The 22498-nt window shown below is 38.4% G+C and overlaps 1 protein-coding gene across 6 annotated transcripts in view; it reads left to right on the forward strand.

The window, feature by feature from the left end:
- Nucleotides 1-443: 443 nt before the first annotated feature.
- The window catches only part of AKAP9 (A-kinase anchoring protein 9), a 105544-nt gene continuing 83489 nt past the window's right edge, over nt 444-22498 (forward strand). For 4 of the 6 annotated variants that reach the window (XM_082297724.1, XM_082297726.1, XM_082297728.1 and 1 more), the window contains exon 1: nt 444-674. In XM_082297724.1, the coding sequence (XP_082153850.1) occupies nt 627-674 (48 nt within the window). In that variant the 5' untranslated portion in view covers nt 444-626. Of the gene's footprint in view, nt 675-13601; nt 13646-22498 lie in introns of those variants that run through there. The other 2 variants (XM_082297723.1, XM_082297725.1) reach the window with 2 other exon arrangements.

Consider the following 22498-nt stretch of genomic DNA (forward strand, 5'->3'; position numbering starts at 1 on the left):
CTAGCCAGAGACACGGGATTGGTGGGGCAGCAGAGCTCGGGTGCTGCCCGTTCAGAGCCCGTGTCGCAGCCCAGCGAGCGCCGGGAGCCTCGGCAGTGCTGCTCTTTTTTGGGCAGCGGGAGCCCCCCGACTCTGCCCGCAGGGCGCGGGGGTGTGGAGGGGGGTGTGGAGGGGGGTGTGGAGGGGGGTGTGGAGGGGGGTGTGCCCGCCGGCCCTGTCCGCGCCCGCTGCCCCCGGCGCCGCCGCTGCCCTGCAGGGACCAAACCCGCTCCTCCGGGGGCGGCTCCGGCGGGACTTGGCGACAGCCAGGCGGGCGGGGGTCGCCGGCAGGCACAGGCGCCGGGAGCGGCCGGGGCTCGGGGAGGAGGGGCTGGCGGCGGCGGGAGGAGGAGCGGGCGGCCAGACGTCACTTTCCCCGGCCGCGTGTTTACGTGGAGCTGAAGATGGCGGCGCCGGTGGCACCGCCACGGCAGCTGTCGTCGCTGTGAGGCGGGACGGGACGGGACGGGACGGGACCGGACCGGACCGGACCGGACAGCGAGCGTGTACGCTCCGGCTGAGGGGAGGGCACGGGGCAAGCCCCTCCTCCTGCTGCCGGTAACACCCTGCTCTCCCGCACAGACACCATGGAGGACGAGGAGCGGCTGAAGAAGCTGGAGGCTGGGAAAGCCAAGGTAGGAGGAGGAGGCGGTGGCGTGGCGGGGAGACAGCGGCGTGAGGGCGGGGGAGGGTTGTCAGTGGGGCCGGGCCGAGCCGCGCGGTGCAGCGGCGAAGCGGGGCTGCGGCAGGGGCTTGGCGCGGGGCCCCGCCGCGAACAAAGCCGCGGGCGGAGGAGGCGCTTTGTGCCGCCCGCCCCGCGCTCCCCCGCCCGCCGCGGGGCCGGGCTGCGCTCCCGGCCGGGCGGTGGGTGCCAGTGCCCGGCGACACCGGCCCCGACAAATGGCACGCCACAGGTGCCCGTCACGGGGCCGGACGGTGACAACCCGGACAGCACCCGCTGCGGCGCCGGGCGGAGGAAGAGCCGAGGAGGAAGAGGAGAAGGAGCGTTAACCTCCTTACCCTTTGCAGCTGAGGCGCGAATCCCTTTACCTCATAAGCCTGGGAAACCCCGTGAACCTTTAAGGAAGTTTATAAAACCGACAGCTGTTCCTCAGTGTAGAACTAATGCCGTGAGAGCGCCTTAGGAGGCAGCGGATTAGCGATGCCTCCAGTGGTGCGGGCTGGGAATGCCGTGAGTCACCCGCGGGACCCCGCCGTGTGCGCCGGCATCCCGGTGCCCGCAGAGCCGCGCTGAGCCGTCACCGCCTCGGGGCTGTCAGGCGGCTCAGACGCTGCTCTGCGGGCTTACCCAAGGGTTAATCGGGGAGCTTATCATTTTACCCTAAGCGTGGCTCAGTAACACACCGGCTGCGCAGCATTTCGCCTTCTGGGCACCAGACCAGACTACACTTTAGGAGGACCTTTTTTTTACTTCAAAGAAAGCTTTGGTGTGGTCAGTGAGATAAGCTAATTAATGGCATTTTAGATAAAATTAGTGTTTGGGCCTTAGGTATAATCTATTTCCTTCCTGTAGTCATAGTTAAATGATAAGGCTTCAGAAGTTGGTCAGTCATTCATGCTAAAGATATGCATGTAACCTGGCAGAATCTAATAGTACAGGCAAAACGAAGACAAGCTAAAGATGAAACTATGAAATATCATTGTCTTATTTATGTGGACTATGGAAAAGATATAGTTCATCTGCGAAGTATTGAATAGGTATTTTGCTGTATTAGTAAAAAACTTCTTAACTTAGTGTGTTTCTGTTTGGGTTCAAAATGTCCACTGGGAAGCTCTCCTAGATGGAGTTGTATGCTTATATAGGAAAACCTGTTCCTTAAATGCTTAGTGCAAGAGTGGTGTTTGCACCTCATTACGTAGTACTCATAAAATACACTGGGACAAATTAGATCCTGGTGGCAGTACATTCTGTCACAGATTGGCTAAGTCTTTTGATAAATTAGAAAATAGTTTACAAAGAAAATGTTCGGAGTAGATTTGCCAGTATTATAAATCACAATGAAGAGTTTATCAAGAGAATTTAGATTTTTCTGCCCTTATTGGCCTGGGATTAACACAAAAATTTAATGACAGTTTCTGAAAATCGAACCAAAGAGCCAGGACTCTAGCAGGAGTTCAGTGGCTTCCTTCAAACTTTGAGAGAAGACATGTACACTTTACTAATTTATTTGTATTTTAAGAGTACTGTCATAACTTTCACTATTGTTCTAGTCTTTTCTGTCTAAAACCTAATGATCTTGTATTTGCCTGAAGACTTTAGTATTCTATGATTTCAAACGTCCCCTGTGATTTAAGTCTTTATCACTCTTTAAAACTATACATGGTTTATGTGAAAAGGGACTATATAAGCAGTGAGATTTTTCAGATTTTTTGTTGGTGTTCTGTGTAACATTTGCCCCTTTTTTACATGTGAATAATATAGTTAAATGTGTTGTACATTTAATTCAACATTTAATGAGATTAGGTCACAGTCTTTTCAGTGACTGATAAAAGCAGAAAAGAAGAAATTGTGTTAGCAGAGAATGGAAGCAGGGGTTGCTCCTGCAGCTGTTTTTCTCTTTTTCAGACGCATTCACAGTAGTGTAATCAGTGCATCTCCTAAAATTGCTTGGCTCTAATGGATATTTTCTGCAAACCACAGCAACAAGTATCCAGAAAACTTTTGAGCTTTATCACTTGAGAGTTATTTAAATTCTGAGAAAATATGTTTAAGCATGTGTTGTTACCATGGCAAAAAGTGCAGGTATTGCTACACTGCAGATACCTTAAACCATCCACCTGAAATTACAAATTTTAAATAAGATGTTTCATAAGCTGCAAGATGAATGTAGGTATTTGGGAGTCTGGTAAAAGATGCCATGAAAGTGGCTGGTACATTGCTAACAGTGGACAGTATTCACAGTTGAGACCTGGATTCTTGCTTCGTTTGGGTTGTTTTTTTTCTTGTAAAGTAGGTACTGCTAAATCTCAGTGTGTGCATATTAAACCGTATGAACTTCCTTGTAAAGCAACCATTTGGTTGTTTTCTGAGCATAATATCAAGTAGGCGAATGTGGAGTTTGGTTTTGGGCGAATTTATCTGCAATGGAACTTTTTCTTGATGTCTTCTAAGACACTGTCCCCCCACGTACATCTTTTACAGAGAAGTGTATTAAAAGCGGATTTTCTGAAATGAATTTTCTTCTGAGTCCTCCTTTATTGTAACTGGAAATGAAGAGCTGCATTATGAATCTTACCTTGATTGAATGGTGCTAAGTGTACTCAAGCCTGGCAGAATGGGTCTCAGTGTGAGCACACAGCCTTTGCCAGTACATTATATGGAAAATGGAATAAAAAGGTCTTGATGGAGGCTCGCCAATATTCATGTGTACCTGTTGATTTTCGGAGACTACACCAAGTCTGCATTATAAAGCAGTTTGCACCATATGTTGTTGTTCTGTCTGTTACAAGCCCAAAAAGGCAAGGGAGGTACAAAGTTAAACACAGTAAATTACATGCTACTTTTTCCAGACCTGTAGTCGTTCATTTTCTTTTGTCACAAGGTAAATCTGCTGAATATTATCCCAGCCTCTATAAATGTCTGTCTCCCTTCCATTGAAATGATCTCTGTTCCTCTATAGAACTCTCTTCTCCCACAAACAGACCAGTTCTCTTATCTCATGATGTCATTATTGTGGAGCAAGAAGAGTGTTAGAAAGGCCAGTTAAGGCAAACAGTGTTGACTGTGGGGGAAAGTGGAAGGGGATGTGTGCCAGCAGCAGAAATACAGATGCATGCTATTAGGTTGATCAGTGCCCTAAAACACAGTGACATTAGAAATCCATCAGATATGTTTTGTGCCTTGCTGAGGAGATTCTAGAATAGTATTGATGGCCTGAGACAGTGAATATGTATCTGGTCTTAAAAAAGACTACAGGGGATGGTGTTTGAAGATCTTGATATGACATACTATATGTGGATTCCTGTGTGCATCAGTCTGCTTGGAAATCTCATCTAACATTAAAGGGGGTACTATTTATTGTAGTTGGGTTGGGTATTTTAATTTCATGTATTTATTTAGCAGCTTAGTAGCAGGCTTTTCTTATCAGAATATGGCACTATTTTGATCAACTTTCAAAAACTACAGAGAGTAGTTTGCTAGCTTCAGAATAAAAATGCCAGCAATTGGATTCCCTTATCAGAAAGGGGCTTGAGGGTATTTTGGTGTAAAGCTTTTGAAATTTACAAAAATATTTTAATTTCTATGTGCACAGACATATGTGAAAGGCACAGCTATTATAACTGGCAAGATTGAGATGAAGATATCAATACCAAGTTTTATGGAATGATCCATTTTACAGTACTGAAATTTAGTTAGCAGAGTATTTAAATATATGTTTAAATTTCTAGTGAGCAAAAGGCACTCCTTAGCTGTATGCTTGGGTTTTTTGCTGTGGGAGGGGTAAGCAAAGAAAAGAGACAAATATATTTCTTAAATTCTCTTGGGTTGGTCTAGGATTTCAGGTCTAATGTTAGAAATACACAATTTACTGCCTTGTTTTTCAAAGCTTTTATGTATGTTTGCAGTGTTCTAAGAAACTATGTAGTTGTTGGAGAACCTGAAGAAATTAGTGCGTTCGTTTAGTTTAAACACTTGAGAACAGAGAGAGAGAGGCTGTTACTGCATTTGATCTACACCAGAAGATCACTGAGCAGATGGAACAGTGATGTTGGTTGGGGAGGCTCTAATGGCTCTCAGTGGACAAGTATTACAGGTTGTATAACTAATTTGGCAAGTTAATCTTCACAAATTGAATAGTCAAAAGAAATAATTACATATTTTGTCGTCTGGTCGTGCATGTAAATATTTCAGATGGTTGAAGATGAAAAGTATATGTATTATTAAAATAGCATTGTCTAAGAGTCTGGGAATGTTCGCTGTTTGCATTGTTATGTCTTTCTTACTCCTTTGAGGGGAGAAAAAGATTTTACTCACTTATCTCTGGCCTCTTTGGCCTGAGTTGTTTTGGCATTCTTAAGGAAAGGTTGATATGTTGGGGTTTTTTTGTATAAAACACTCAAGCAGGCATGGAATAATTGTGTGACTCAGTGATTAAAGCTCTAATTTAAATCCCCCAGAAGAACTCAAAGTATAGATTGTGTGTAAAACAAGTACTTTTAAACTCCCTGTAATTTACCTGAAGAGGAAAAAAAGCAGTATCTCAGTGGTTATTAAAGAGTTTTTTGTCACTAAAGTCACAGATCACGGAATATTTTGAGTTGAAAGGGGACTACAAGGATCATCAAGTTCAACTCTTAAGTGACTTAAGACACTTACATATGGGGATTGAACCCACAACCTTGGTGTTATCAGCACCATGCTCTAACCAACTGAGCTAATTTCAGGGTCAGTCAAATTAAATAGATTTAAAACTAATATGTCATTAAAGAGCTAGGCTACTCACACATCATCTTTTGCTTTCAAGTGTAGACTTGTTCATTTTGTTTATCCTGTCTGCCTCAAGTAACTTGAGCAAAAATAAACAGTTATGGAAGGACGAATTTACTTTTCAGTCTGTGTTTTCCTACTCTGCTTTTCTCTTAAAAGAACTCATATTTTCCGTATCACAAAGTGCTGATTTCATCATAAAGCCCTAATCATCATGGTCACTGTTCATAAATTGTGGACGGAAGAAGCTTTTTGAGTTAAAAGTTCACAGAATGGCTGTAGTGCTTTGTCTATATCTGAAGATGCTGGTGTGCATTAATGGACAAGAGAAGAAGCAACTGGATCTCAAGAGTTTCCTGGAAAGGTGCGGGAAAGCTTTGGCTCGAGAGTACAGTGAAACTGTGAAAAAGTACTGTAATGAAGAACAGTTTATTTGAAGGAGCCCTTTTTCTTGCACATGAAGAGCCTCAGAAATTGTATCTAGTTCTTAGGCATTCCTTTATTGCATTGGTAAGCTATTTGTTTTTCTAGGTCCTTCTCAACTTGTGAGGTTTGTCTTCTTTTTGTTTACAGGCTTCAATCTGCTCACTCCTTTGCATCTCTGTCAATTTTAAATGCCAATAATAGGAGGTACATGGAACTGCATGTGTATATTTTGATTATTAACGTGAGTAAGCTTAAAAGCTTACTTTGTCTTGCAGAGAAAATCACATACGTAAGGACTGAACATTGCCCTGGAGAGAAAACACCTGGTTTTAAAACTTTTTGAGTAAAAGAAGATAGGACAGAAATTGAGTAGAGGTGAGAAAGGAGCAAAGTGTGAGGTGTTCAGCTTGTTGTGCATGCATTTATTTTTGTTCAAGACAGCGGAAATCTATATAATTGATTGCTAATAGGGTGGTACATAAGCTTGGATGAGATCAAATGGAAATCTTTGAGACCATTTTCAAGACATATTGTATGAGTAATAGCAGAAGAATTGGTATGACTAGTTTAATTTTTCTTTTGAGGATAATAGGACTACCAGCTCGTTCCAGTTTACTTGGTGTTCTTTTTGCTTTGAAAAAATAAAGTTTAATTTTTTTTTCCTCATGTGTTCAGATTTTTTGTGGACTCTATTGGGTATTTGTTAAAAAAAGAAAAAAGGTACTTGCGTTGAAATCTGGGATTCCAACACTCTTTTAAATTGAAACTACTAGAAGTCTTCCTGTTTTCAAGTGTGGGTTTTTTGATATCACTGATCTCTATTTCCCTCCTTCCAGAGATCTGTTCTTGCTTTTGATACAGGGCTTGATTATTGGTTTTAGATGTTATTATCAATATACCCTTTTGTTCAAATCTTTAAAATAGCTCTCTACTTTCCAATAGTGTTGCAAGGTAGAATGAGCTTTAATTTATACTTGCTTTCTTCTGGGAATGCAGAGAAATACCACTTCAAAATAATCTTTGTTTTTTTGCCAGTTTAGAGAGAATTGTTCTTTAATTCAGAATGCTAGCGAATTTCGCAAAAATAGAGAAATAAGTCAACACTGTATTGTTAATAGCACTGTGCAAGCAAGAAATGGCGTTGTAAAAATACGTTTTAAAATGTTTTCTCATTCCTTGTGTAAGGAGAAGGAATTACAGAAAAGAAAGCACAAAGTTGCTCTTTGCCTACTTTCAGGACTTTCTTCATTTTAGCACTAGTCTCTCCCTCATTTCTGTGGTCTTCTTTCGAACTACTTATTTTCTTAGTATGCATGTTGCAATAGCAAAACAGAGATGACTGCAAAAATTGTTTCCCTGTTATAACAGAATCTATACAAGTTTGTTTGTTGGTACTTTTTTGGAAATAAGCTTGATCACCACCACAGATTCATTTTAAAGAACTTTCAGTAAACTGTGTTGGTACTTCAGGGAAATTAGACTTTTTGGCATATGTAGGTGTTGCCAGAAAATCCTGTATTTTTTTCCTGACAGGAAATAACCAATCAACTAGGTGCTTTTAAATATTGAAAAAGGTGTTAACTGCAGAATAATACATGGTTACTCTAGCATCTTAGAGTTTGGAATAGTGAAAAATCTGATGAAAATAAGGATAAAAGAAAAAAGTGCTGCTTAAGTAGGTCCAACTTTGTTGAGCTACTTTATATTACAACGTAAGATTATATACTAGTAATCCAGTTGTTGGGAATCCTAATTTAGGGTCTGAAAACTCTGTCTTAAATATCTGTCCCATAGGACAGATTTCAAGGTATTTCTACATATTTGTTTCAAAATAATTTTGTTACTGATACAAGCTAACATGTCACTTTGAATTTGGAATGATAAATGTACCACAGTTCAACAAAACACAATTGATAATTACAGTCTTTTTACTGCTATGCTGAAACATAAATACATCTTGAAATTTATGTTGATGAGATGCTTGTCTGTTGACTGCAAAGAGTGGACACACCCTATTGTGTTGATGTTTCTGGTGTTCGTGTTTATGGAAGAAAACATTAATCTTCATTTTCTCATGATTTCTTGAGAAGCCAACATTTTATAACTATCTTTCCTACAACCAGTGGAGAAAAGACTGAAGAATTAATAAAAATGTTCAGATTTCTTAGAATTCTTACTTTCTTGGAAGTGTGGAATGAGTTCTCCTGCTTCCCTCCTCTTCTAAAAAGGAGCCCCAGTAAGCTTCCAGATGGAACAAATTCAACAGTTGTCAGCTGGGCAAAAGAATGGGGGACTCTAGATACCAAACAAAAAGTTTAGGGTAGTGAGGTAGTGATGAAATCCTGGTTGTAAGAACACTGAGTTGTAGCATCATGGCAAAACAAAGAAGAGGTGGTCTCTTGGACTATGCTTCTAAATCTCAAAATATGAAGAAATTTAAAAATTCTTCACAATGGGAGATAATAATGGTAAAGAGAATATATACCATTTTTGTGATATTTTCAGAGGAAAGCTTAGATTTGATGAAAACTGTACTGCCATGGCAAAATTACAGCGTATCTCTGGAACTGTGGTAGCAAGAAAGACCTGAGAAGCTTGGTGGAGTTGAGGAGATGGAGTAGATGGGATTCTGGGACTGAAAATGTTTCTGTGCAAATATTAATAAAATAGGTGTTCCAGAGAATAAGCAGAGTAAATTGCACAACAGTTTATTCAAATTTGACTTCAGTGTTAGGCTGTGATTTGCTGGAAGAGGTTATCCCTTGATCCAGTTTTTGTTTGCTGACTTTTTTACTTGTCATTAAACTCTTCTCTGTGAAGAAACCTCCAGTATCCAACCACAAAACAAGGGGAAAATATTTAAGTATTCCTAAATCCATTTAGATTGTCTAAGGGAGGTAGCTGATTTAACATAAAACCATATATTTGCATATACATATATTCAAATAAATATTGAGAATATGTATTTTCAGTTAAAAGGTATATAGGAGAAATGTCTTACTATACCAGGTAATGCTTCGTAACAGTGATAAGAAAACCCTGTCGTGGTATGTTCAGTTGTATGCTCTGCTAGCTAGCCTAGTTTGCTGTGTTAAAAGAAATAAGGGACATCCTGATACAAGACTTCTTAAAGATGGATGTGTTAGATTTTCTTCATTATTTAGAATGTATTCCAGGAATTCAATTTAGCTTTCTTAAAAAGAAAAAATAAAACAACAAAAATCCATAGACAAGTCTGCAGTTTTGTGAGCAATATCAGTGTCTTTGTGAGCTTGCTTTTCTCATGATTCAGCACCATGTAAAAAGTAATAAAAGCCTGTCAAAACAGTACAAGCCTGTCAAGCCTTGCACACTGAGCATGAAATTCATGCAGTTGGTTCTTCCCTTATGTCTGCTCTGCTCCTCACAGAACTGTTTCTCACAAGCTGCAGTTTGTGGGCTTTGTTCTCACTCTGTCCGTTCAGTGCCAGACATGCCACATGGCGGGAATTAATGTAAAAGTGGTATAAACAAGGTGGGAAAATGATGAAGCGCAAGTGAGTTTGACTTGTTCTAAAGTATTTGCAATTTACTAAAAAAATAATCAAAACCATGAACATTTCTTAAAATGAAAATTTAAGTTTCACTCAATTTCTATAGGGAGTTGAAGCACAGAGGTGGCCAGAATGTCTATGAATAATTGCTTAAAAATGTATCAAAATTCTCCAGACTGCTTTTGAAAACTCAACACAGTGTTCCTGAAAAGATGGCATTGACTACTGGATGGAAGTCGCCACATCACTTGTGTTTATTAACAAGGAATGGCTATCAGTTCCTGCTTAGCTTGAACTGAATTTAAACTGTTGATCTGTATCTGAAAAGCTGATTGTCTTTTTGCCAAGGATGTAGCATCTCAGATTCTGTGCCAGTTGGTGCTTGTCAACTTGAAAAGAACTATCATCTTGTCTTGGTTATTAATAAAGTATTATTTAGACATAGTCTGTTCATTCTAAAGGTGGCTCTTTCTTTTAGGCTTCTTGGTTAATGAGAAATTAGATACAGACACAACTCTTGAGGTCTTGCTGTGCCTTTATATATTCTCTCTACCTGTTGGTTTTATTTTTTTCAATTTTTGTTCTTTAAATATCTCTGTCATAACTACATTTTTACTAAAGAGGGAAAATGTAGATGTATTTTACGTAAATGCAACTAAATTGGTTTCCTCATAGGAGGAAAAATTAAATTTACATGAATCAGGTTAATGTAAACAGTACACAGAGACTTAAAGTAAATCAGTAGTTTATGTTTTTTCTAACATCCAAAAATACTTTCTTCAGCCCTTCTCAGCCAATATCTAATAAACTCTTCTTCTTTATTTAGTATAATGAGTAAATGTTACAATGCAGGAGGAAGGAAAAATATGCGTTGTTGGGCAGTGCAGGAGTTCTGCTGATCCGGAAAATCATGCAGTGGGCTGCAGCCCCCTTGTTGAACCGTCAACACAAATGACAAATGCTTTTGTGATTTAAGTTTTCTTGCATTAGCTACACAGAGAAGTCTGGACAAAGCCTCTTCAGATAGATTCTCTCCACGCAGTTCTTTATGTGTTGCAGTATTGTTGCACCTTTAAAGCCCTGTGCTCTAGAAATGGTAGTTTTTTTTAAAGTTAACTGATTAGGATTTGCAGTTGACTATTTGCAGTGTGTTGTGGAAGAATGAACTATGGGAGATGGAATGGAGTATTGATTAGGATCCCACAGGAAGCAGCAGTTGCCTGACTACAATTTTCTGTAGGATTCTAATCAGTATTCATTATTTTTGAGAAACAGTTGATTATCCTCAACCTTGGCCCCCTGGAAGCTACATTGATGCTTGATAATACACTGTAACCAGGGCTGCAGTTATCCTGCAGTTGTCAGTAAGACTCTGCATATACTCATTAGGGAATCTCAAAAGACTGGCAAAGATTGCTCTTTAAATGAAACAGACTTCTCTGAATGAATTGTCAATATTAAGATCCTTGGGGATCTGCACAGCTGTTAATAGGAGACTCTGTTTAGGTAATAAAGCTGATCCAACAGAACTTGCTGAAAGTGTTAAAGATTTTTGACACTGTTTGACATCATCTTATAAGCAAACTAAAGACTTGTTATGTACAATCATCATTTCATGGTTACAAATGAATAGAAAATTTGACTTAGCGTTATTATTTGTTCTAATGGCTGATTCTCAAAGTAGGTGATCATTCAGTCTTTCACAAAGCCTGTGTCACTCAGTATTTACATTATTAGCAGTGGAAAGAATCTGTGGTTATATGTACACAGTGTTAAACTGAAGGCAAACATGGTGAAGAGGCTTAGAATTCAAAATAATGTGGTACAAAAGGACATGGAAGCAACACTCAAGGCTTTTTTTGCCTCTTTCTGGTAAGGACTGTCCTTGGGCTTCCCAGGTCCCCGAGTTTAATGGCAGAATTGGAGCAGTGAAGTATTATCCACTGTACAAAAGGTCAAACTGGGGGCCACTTAAGCAATTCTGATGTATACACATTTATGGCACTGAGTAGGATGTATCCCAACATCCTGCAGGAGCTGGGTGCTATTGTTACAAGGCTATTTCCTTGCTCATCTTTGAAAGGTCATTGCCATTAGAGATTTAAAGTGAAGCGGTGGAAAATAAAACAACCACCAGCTTCATCTTCAGGAAGGGTGAGAAGGAGTATCAGGATCTATAGGTAGGTCAGCCTGGCTGTGGACTCTAGGAAGATGATGGAGCAGGTCCTCCTGGAACCTGTGTTCAGGCACAGGAAGGCCAAGAGCGTGATCAGAATTTATCAAGGGCAAATCAGTTGTCCTCTGTGATAAACGGAGTGTCTCAGTAGATGGGGAGAGAATGGTGGATGTTGTTTACCTTGACTTTAGGAAGGCATTTGATGTGATCTCTTACAAGCTATTTGTACGAACTGGAGATAGGTAGCTTGGATAGGTGGTCTGCAAGGTTGGCAGAAAATTAGCTGGACTGCTCTGCTCAGATTGCTGAAGCAAAGTCCAGCTGGTGGTAAGTAGTGTTCTTCAGGTGTACAGTTGGATGTTTTGTAAACGACGTGCAGAATTGGAGGGAGTGTGCCTTCTGCATGCTCATGGGTAATACTGCCTTAGGGAGAGGTTAATTAATTGAGGCATAGGGATTCTTGTCAGAGACATTTTGACAGTCTGAAAGAACAGGCCGGCAGAAAACTCATGAAGTCATAGCAGCATGAAAGATGGTAGAAGAAAGTTCACACACTTGCCCTTTGGCAGAAAGGAGGAATTTTAAATTCCCATTTCGTTAGTGGGCTCTAAAAGAAGCCTACAGAATCTTCTGGTGCCTGAAAGAAAGAGGTGAGGAAGGGATCCTGCATTTCACAGTAGTGGCCAACACTGTTGTTTTCATATCGTGAAACAGAGGACTCCCAAAATTATTTCTGCCTACAATCCCAATTATGGATTTTTTTTGTTCTCATGACTTCTTTAAGCCAAATATTGCTTTTCTAATGTGGTCAACTTGGGTAGGTAATATTCTTGGGTTTTACCTGAAACAAGGTAAGAATAACTTGAGAAACAGAATTATGTTATTTGGTAGAATCATAGCTGTTATCTTGGGTGATAATGGGCTGATGTGATCAAATACTGATTGAGAAATTAAGGGGAGATAGAAGTCAACGGAGCTCTCTCTTACCTCTTTCCTGCTCCTCCCCATGTAATTGTTTCATTGCAGTATATGTTGTGGTGGTGAGGGAATGGAGGAAATAGTTAGATACAAGTTTATTCTTCCCAAGCAACTGCAGTAAGATTCTCCCTTTTTGTTGGGAGAGTCACATTCAAATACTTGATTTCACAGTGCCAGATTGGACACAATATAAACTAATTTAAAAAAATACAAATAAATAGGCATATATTCAGTAGTTCAGTACTGTACTACATCCTAAGGAGCTCGGTTAATCCGTGCAACAAAGGGATTATGTAAAAACTGCATTTTTGTGATGTAATGCAGCAAGATGACTAGCAATTAAAATAATTTATGATAATGTTTCACTCTTCCCATGCTCCCTAAAATAAGTCTGTATTTTTAGGTGTTGTCTTCATCTACTTAGTTTGGGGAAGAACACCTCATTAATTTGGACCATTATGTCCATGTAACTAGTTGTGTGGGGAAAATGGACTTCAAGTGTTTTACTAGGAACCCACTTGAAGTGGGTTCCATTGTACAGAATTCTATAAAACAGGTGAAAGTAAATTTATTCTGGGGATTTTTCTTCAGTTGAAAACACAGATTTTGCTTACAGTTATTTCTTACATAAATACATGTAAGCAAAAACATAAATGAGTCTGGTAATACTCTGGTAAAATCAAATATATGTAAGTAATTTGTATTTAGGGTACCATTATTAGAAACATTAGAATAATTACTTTTTGAAGCTTTGTATTTTCTTGTTTCATAGTTTAATGTTAATAGTTCAATCTTTATAAAAATGAAAAATGTCAACCTTAACGTTTAAACACATAAGACAATTAATAAGCAGAATTAAGTGTCTGTGTTACATATAAACTTGCAGGTTGCCAGTAACTTGATTGACAAGGACTGTGTGGAGTTACTGGCAGCTGTTGCTTCTGCATACTTTTGTATTTTTAGAGTTGGCTTCTAACTGGCAGGCACAGATGGCCATAGGTTATGATTTTTGTGTGTTTCTGAATTAAAGAAAACATTTATATGGTATGTTAAATTTCATTGTCTAAATATCCTGTGTTAATTACTCTGTATGGGTTTTGATATTGATTAGTAAGTTAGAGTGTGGGATTTTTACAACCAACTATTTTTTGCTATTATGAAAGCAGTCTGTGCCAAGCTAATAAGAAGAACATTTGTTCTCATTAAGGAATCAATGTTATTTTGTGGTACTAGTAGTTGTTTAAAGCTTTCTTGAAAAAAATTTATCAGATTTGACACCTTTACCTTGCTGATAATAAAGAATGTTCTGCCACAAAGTCAGAATAGGTTGTTTCAGTGGTATTAAAGTCAAAAGGTCATAAAGTATTAAGGACTGCTCTTACCTAGAGTTTAAAGTGCTTTTAGAGAAACGCTGTGAATTTCTTTTTGAAATACCAGGCTTGTTCTGCCCGGTCTATGAAGTTTAGTGTGGTATGTAACTTTTTTCCCCTCTCAGATTCCTGTTAAAAGTGAGGACTAAAGTCTGTATTCTACGATGTGATAAATTACAGTTATGGTTACGGTTTATGGTTAATACAAAGAAAGTGATAATTGAGGAGAAACATTACCACATAGGAGATATGACAATAATTTCTCTTTTACCAAGAGCAGACTTGGCTCTTTCCATCTATTATTACCAAAATTTAGATTGAGATTTAGCCTTGTTTTGGGCTCAAGGAAAAGATCGACTCACTTTTCACTGCCTTATGGTCTCAGGAATGTTTTCCTAAGGTTATTTTTTGGGGAAGAGGGGCAGCATGTGAAAAAAATTAAGGAACAAGGCAGAAATTTACTAACCACCTGCCTGGTTCTAGTATTTAATGACATAGTTGCATTGCTTTTTAGGCTGTACCTGTTCTGGAAGACATTTATTTTGAGTTGAGTATTTTTTAAGACCTAAATATAGTGGAATTAACATGCTTAATGCTTAACCGTGTTACTGTATTGCAGTTGTTTTCTTAAAATAGTTACCCTGTAAGAACTCCAGGGGATTAATTAAAGGCGTCTCCAGCTGTTGATTTAACTATATTTAGTCAAACAGCTGATACAACTATATACTTGTTAAAGAACAGGTGTTAAACCAGTTGCTTTAAGAAGAAATAAATCAAAGTTACTACGTAATCAATGCTCAGATTGTTAGTAAGTTTGTTTTGGTGATACAGAAGGCAACATACTGACATATGTCTGATGACACTGCTGCTTTCCAAAAATTGAAATTCTGAATAGATTAATGTTTTAATGCTTATACTTAACCTCGTAAGTTGCTACTATGCTGTAAAATAAGTGTTTGGGGTATATTTTTTTATAAGCCTGAGAGTGAAGCTTGCTATCTGTGAAAGTCCATTACTTCCTTCTGTATTTCTTGTGGTCTGTGGCATATTCATCTTTATGGTTTATTTAAATATTTAATTGTGAACAGTTCATGAAGTGTGGTTCTGCAGATAAGAATGAGAAAAATTTTTTTTGTAACTCACTTGACTTCACTGGGTCTGTAGAAATCAACAGCAGTAAATATAAAGCCTAGCCCTACAATTTTGTTGAATCAAACACAATATTGAAAGAAAAAGCAGATATAAAGTTGCAACCTAGTACATGGTTTTAATGCTTAAGTGCTTTTTGCCTTCTGTTCAGGAGAGCAGTATGTGCCTTTTACTTTCAGAAGATAACTTGTTTTACAAGGCTGAATTCATTATGAAATGAGTGGGGGAAAAGTACTTAAAATCCTAACCATATTTGTAATTGTACAACCTTACAAAAAATGTCAGTGCAGAAACTTGCTAAAGAGTTCACCTTTATGAAATACTGTACTAATTATGGCTTCTGTCTAATGATTTTTCTGTCAAGTGTGTTTTGTAGCAATTATTTAATCTGTCCCAAGGACTTAAATATGTGATACCTTTTGCAAGTTCCAGGCATTTTTGATTGTTTGTTAGTTGTTTGCTTTTTTTTTTTTACCTGTATCTTCATCTGATCTGATTTATTGAGTACAAGCTTTGTCTTGATTACTGTGTATGCCTTAGGCCAGTAGCAATACACAGCAATCTACCTTCCATTTGGTTGCTGTCGTGTATCTTGTGTACCCTACCTAATTTCATCTACTACATGCCACCTGTGGCTTAGTTTTATTAGTTATTCTTAATTTCTAACACAGTATCTGACAACTTTGAATTTTGGCAACTTTTCATTAAGATGAAAGAGTATCAAGTTGTTATACATCAATACTGTGATAGGTAAGGTTGCGTCTCCTTTTGGAGCTCAAAAATTTTATTTATTATTCTGTCTGTCATAGCTTCTACCACTTACTGTTCAGCTGTTTAGTGTTACTAAGATATGATCATTTGATAGCTTGACTTAAATTACCAGAGATCAAATTGTCTGTTCACTTCCTAAAATCTATCTTTTGTTTGTGTCAGCAAAACATATCACATCCTGTGTTTTCATTTATGGGAAACTGATACTAAAATCATAGTGTAGTCTCTTACACACACCTTTAAAACAGCAGCTGTTTCATTTAATAGAACCTCATCTATATTTACGTCTTGTTTAGGATTCTGCACTTCTGTGAGCTTACTGTTCTTAGATGGATGCCACAGCTGAAGTTGCCCACAGCCTTATGTGGACATCAAAACACCCCAAAAAAGTGCCAGAAGATAAATATTGATAGTCTAAAGGACAGTGGGATAACATGTTCATACAGTCCAATGAACAGTACTGTAACTGTATGAAAAGCAACTAATGCTTTCAGAGTATCTATATCTAATATTAGGATGAGTTTTTAAGAATGAATTAATGTACAAACCCATCTTCTGGCTGCAAATTTTCAAAATACTTTTATGAGATATGAAGAACGACACAGCAAAGCAGTGAAGTTTTCTAGTTCAAGAATTAGTGGAGAACATTTTATGACTTACTAAAAGCTGGCAGTTTAGCAAAGTAAGTAGTAAAACCTTTCTTCCCTCATTCTTTTATAAAGTTAAAATTAACTGAAACATCTGTATCTCCATTATTAAAATTTATTTGACAAAATTTTAGCTCTGGCCTGGAATTTACTTGCTTTGGCAAGTTGGATTATTTTAGAAAGGCTTAGGGAGTAGAGGAAGAAATATTTTTCTTAAACAGATTTGTGAATCCATTTGTTAGCATTGTGATAAATCCTCCTCCTTTCCCACCTCTCCCCAAAAAATTGTTTCAAAAGGTTTTAGGACATTTAAGACTTGACTTTGTCTCTGCGCCATTTGGGGTTTTTTTCAGCCTAGCTGAAGAATATTTTAGGATCCAGTTTTTAATTAAAGTTGGCGTTACACATAAAACTGGTGGAACAGGAGTGCATTTCTGTCAGTGCATAACTCTTGCCTTCCCGTTGTTACCGACCCTTTGAAACTGGGCAAAAGCGGCGGATAGACGGTGCCTTTTGAGACAGCACCCGACTGGTGATCCTCATCACTTAATGCAGAGTAAAAGAGGCTTGGTTTTATGTCAGCGCCTTTAGCTTGGATGGCCAAAGACTTCCTAATGTTTTAGGCTTCAAGTATGGATGATCTGTGGTTTTTTAGAAAGCAGAATGAAACAAGCTTCTGTTGCCCTCTCATTTTTGTTGCTAATAGCTTGTCCCAATCCACTTATTTCCTCTTTGCTTTGGGGGCATTCAGTACCAATGTGGGTCAGATGATTTTTTCACCTTCTGTATTAGCAGAGAGGCAGCATTCAATATGAGAAGAGTGAAATTAAAAAGTTGATAGGATCAGTATATAAATCATTTACATAGAAGCAGTTTAGTTAAAGACCAGTTGAGCAATTTTTTTTAGAAGTTAGTTTGAGGTATTGCTTTTCTTGAAGCAGTCCAGCGTTGAAATGTGCTCAGTATACTTGTGTCAGTCACTGTAATGTGACTTAGAGTGAATTTTCATACACTTAACTTCCATTCCTTGTCTAGAAAATAACCCAGCTGTAATGAACTTAGCTCTTCCTAGATCTGTTCCTATTTAAACTCTTGGGACGGGGAAGAGCAGACCAGATCAGAACCACACTAATTCTGAGGCTTTCCAGCTCACAGTGCCATCTGGAGGGGTTCATTCCAGTTCAGCGCCTTCGGTAATTAGCACTGCCAAAAGTACTCTTAACTTGATAAAGACTGCTAAAAAGAATTGCCTGAGGTGCTGTTGCTCTCATTATCCTGTGTTGTCCTTCATGATACCATAGCTATAATTGTAAATTGTGGTGACCCTATTGGTTTTCTTCAGAATACTGCAAAGGAATAGCTGTCTCTGAAGCTGAACGACTCTCAAGCTTTTATTTAGGAAGAGACTACAGGATTTCTTCTTTGGAAATTTTCATACTGTTATTGTCATCAGCTAATACTCATGAGCCACTTAAGTTTCCATAAAGGGAGACATTGTCCGAGATACTTGGGAAAATCTGGCTGTGAGTGCAACATAAAAATCAGTAGATTGGAAATACCTCATTCCTGGGTGATGATTTCTTGTTCATTCAGCCCAGTGTTTCCCGTTTAGTAAATTCAACATCTGTTGAATAGAACAAATAACGTAAAGCTCTGTTTGGCTCAACAGATAAGCAGATTGAAACTTGCAAAGAACATTAATTCTTTACTTACAGTTTGGATTTTCAGCTGTGTGACATAATATGTTTAAAGTATTTTCAGGCTGCTTGCTCAGTTATCTTCTTTTTGTTGGTTTTTATCTCAGGATTTGAAAAGAGTTGTGGTACTCTCTTACTTTTTGATTAGCAGAATAGAATCAGTAGACTTCACTAAGAAGATGTCTGTTTATTCTCTGTATTTGATGATTTTTCATTCATCTTTCTTTCAGTTATCCTTTCCTTATTATCGACATCAGGAACCTAGAAGAAGCAGGCACTATAAACTTGCTTACACTTCGGGAGTTAGTGCTTTGCCAAGACAACCCTCAGTGCTTAGACCTTCTGAGAATATGACAAAAGTGACAAAGTGGCACTTCCTTCTCTAATACCTGTTAACTGTTCAACATCTCTTTAGGGTACAGACTGTCAATCTTTTACAAAACGTGGTGGTCTAACAGCAAATGAGTTTTAAACAGCCCAGGTGAGATTTACAGCGTAAATCTCAGTGTTGCCATCTCCTAGACTCTCTTCCTTACCCTTTTGAGGGCCTTTTTTCTGCTGCTGTGAAACATAAAAATGTTCCTGTGTGTTGGAACCATAAAACCAGGTCATGGGTGAGAAAGAGATTATGGCAGGTATTTTTTCAGTTATCCAGGGTAAGGTGGGATGGATAAAGGTTAAACCACAGCAAATGTCCAACTTCTGAATGACGTCAAAATTTCAGATTCAGGTTGGCTTTTTTAATTTGTCACTATTGGCTTGCAGAACACCTTGTCAAAACTTCTTGGGATGTATATGTGCTTAATAAACGATCAAAACAAATCCTACCTCAGGGCTCTGCTTTATGTTCTTTTTGTATTACTGAAAGCTTCTGTAGGAATAATTGCTTACCTATGGTTAAGGGGAGTAGGAACTTGACCTATCATTACTAGGGCAGGTGATTCTTAAATTAACCCTTCATCTTTTAAGACAAGGTGGCTGTCTGTCTCAGTCTACATATTTTGGTTTCACTTCCACTCTCAGTAATCTTTCAGAATTTATACCTTATTATCTTTCAGTGATGGGGATTAGGAGCAGTATAATTAGAAAAGCCTGAGCCTTTCTATCACAGGACTGTTTATGATCTACTGTGAGTTTCATTACATGTCCGAGTGTTATTACATTCTTGCAGCCAGAGTCTGTCTGGGTCTGGGATATATCACAGACATACCATATTGCCACTTACACAATACAGTTGCCACAATGCATGTTATACATTCAGGTGCAGCTTAAAGCAGACTTTTTAGCATTCACTCTATATGCAGAATAAATATACCTTTCTAAGGCAAGTTTGTGCCTTATGTTTGGTGAAAAGGTTCAAGCAACACCTGACAAAAAATTCTGTTTCACTTTTCTTTACCCTCAGTATGCTCAGCAGATACTGCTCCTGTGGAGACTTTCATTCTGCTAGATTGAAAGTTGAAAATATGCTTTCTACACTTAAATAAAACATCTGCATTGAAGCACTGAAGCCAGGGGTTTTTTGTTAGGCTCGTTGGGCTTTTTCCACTGTATTGTAAGGCAGTCTCAAATAACAAATGGTATTATTGTTATCAAACTCTGTTCTACAAAACAGGATTGCATGGGGGCTTTTCAGTCATACCATAAGTATTTAATCACAAAATTAAATATTGAGAGTTATTTTGAAGTTTAAGGTCTCTCTTCATTGCTGCCAGGGCATGCTGCTCACTGGGGTAGCTTGCCAGGTTGCATCTCTGGTCCTCTTCAGCAGAGCTACACACCACCCCAGTCAGTCCCAGCTGTTACTGCGATGTGGGGTAATTCCATCCCAGGTGCAGGATGTGATGTTTGGTTTTGTTAGCTCACATGTGGATCTTGTTGGCTTAGTCTTCCAGCATATTGGGGTCTCTCTGTATGGTGGTTCTTCCTTGCGCTGTATCTGGCTTTCCTCCAGTTTGTTGTGATCCACAAACTTGCTTACAGTGTATTCAATTTTATCATCCAGGTTACCTATAAACAATATTATAGGGCTGTCAATTTGTCTTTCAGCCACTAACTACTGTTTTTAGCTAAAGACCAGAAGATTCAGAAGTCCTTGTTTTCTTACATTGGATGAGTGATCTAGATATGATCTGGTCCGGCACAGACCATTTCTCACTGGACACCAGACTGTTTGAGAACTTCTGACAAAGAATAAGTCCCTGTCTGTGAGAAGGACACATTAATCTGAAGCTTAAGCAGTGTCTGGAACATCTTTTAAAGTTATAGTAGTTGAGAAATGCAAGATCATGATGTAGATCTCCATTCATGCTTTTTTTGTACTGTGTAAAAATAAAAAAGTGGAATTGCTTTTAGCAGCTTGTCTGAGGTTCCTTTTTGTTGTCAGTCTGTAAGTTTGTGACTCGTCCTTTTATACTTTTTCCTTAAATTAGTATAAAAAAAGAAATAGGGGTTTTGTACTCAAGAGGAGTTGTGAGAGATGAACAGACCCTGCTCTTTTCTGTAAGAAATGCCTGCGTAGCAATGAATTTGACATGTGTTTGGTTTTAGAAGGTTGAAGTTTGAATCTGATGATGTTTGTGTACTGGTACATGCGGTGTAGCTGTGCAGCTGTACTTGTACAGGATGTGTTATACCTATGAATTTTTTAACAAGTAGAAGTTGTTTTTTAAAATGGTAACTATAGCAAATATTTTTTTATCTTATTTCCTAACATCCTTCTTTGGAAGCACTGAGAAATTTCAATTTCTGTTAACTGTAATATCTCTGAAAGTGAGGCTGTCCAGATCTATTACATTATCTGAGAATGTTAAGGAATAACGCGTTCATGAAGCGGCATCCAGTTTTAAATGGCACTTAATGTGTTTCTGTTCTAAAAAGTCTTTTAAGCATGTGAACTACAAATATAGCTATGGATGCTTTACAAATGTAGCTTCATTGATTTTCATGGATTTTTTCAGTGTTGTCTTCTACTGTATATAGGCAGTGATTAAATGTTGCAGCTTATGTTCAGACGTTTTTTAAAGTGCTTAAGAGATTAAGTTTTGCATTCTGTTGGAGCCAAATTTTGTTTTATGATGGACTTTTACTCTAGAGATAGTTCAGTCAGACTGTATTTGAAACTAATCAATGTACAGTGTAACCCAACAATCCAGATTGCTGTCACAAGTGCCAAAGGTCAGAATCTGCTGAAGGTAGCTGAATAAATACATAATGCTGCTGTTTTAATTATAGCAGTACATTAACTATGATAATTGACACAGTTTACACAAGTAATCCCCTCCACTCTGCAAGTTAGTTCCCTTCTTTCTCAAGAGTATTTAGTTCCTAATAGCAATTGATTACTCTCTGCATTTCTCACTTTCTGCCAGTTGGAGGATACCGGTATTTAAAAGTGAAGATAGTGTTGTACCAGGGGGTTGGTCATTTTGGTGCAGTCTGTGATGTGGAAATTGGAGCCAGTATGTTGTTTTGGGATTCATAAGTAGGAGGTCATAATTAGAACTAGATAAATGCATATATCATCTAAATACCTAAGTTCTTCTATTTAATTGTTCTTTACTGTGTGAAATGATATTGAAAAGTATACCCATTATCAGTTTGCATGCTGCTCTGTTGTAGTCTGGTGATTCTCAGTGAGTGTTTTTCTATTTACAAGAGACAACATGTCTTGTGACAGGATTTGGTGCTAATATCCATTTCCCATTTTTCAAACTGATGGAAAGCTGAGTAGCTGTTGCAAATGGCACTTCTGAAAATCTGGAAATAAACAAGTAATTCTTCCTGCACAATTTTATTGTCTCTTTCTATGCATTAAAAGGAAAGAAACGTTTTCATTCTCATTTCATTGTACACTGGATATTTGATAGAAATATTTCAGACAATACATTATTTTTTCTAAATGCTATGAAGTGAACATGCCTGTTTCCAAGAGGATTGCTTTTTTGCCCAGAAGCAGGACTTGAAAAAACCTGTGAGCTGAGAATTGCAAGTTGTTAGTTAATTTAGTTGCAAAAGCTGAGAGTCAAGAAGCGAAATTGGTTGTTCTTCACTACTGAAAAACACAGATGAAATTTTTAACAGGATTCAGTACTGCTTGCAGGATCCAAGCAAGGTCTTATCAGTGTAATGGGAGAAGCTGGAGGCAACATATTGAGAGATAGGTGAATAGCGATAAAAAATACTCTGGATTGGTTTTCGTGTGTGCTAAAAACATGTTCTTAAGTTGAATCATGTCTGACTGTGTTCCCGATGCTTTCACAG

The sequence above is a fragment of the Coloeus monedula genome, assembly GCF_965178545.1.
Source record: "Coloeus monedula genome assembly, chromosome: 1".
Classification (NCBI taxonomy): domain Eukaryota; kingdom Metazoa; phylum Chordata; class Aves; order Passeriformes; family Corvidae; genus Coloeus; species Coloeus monedula.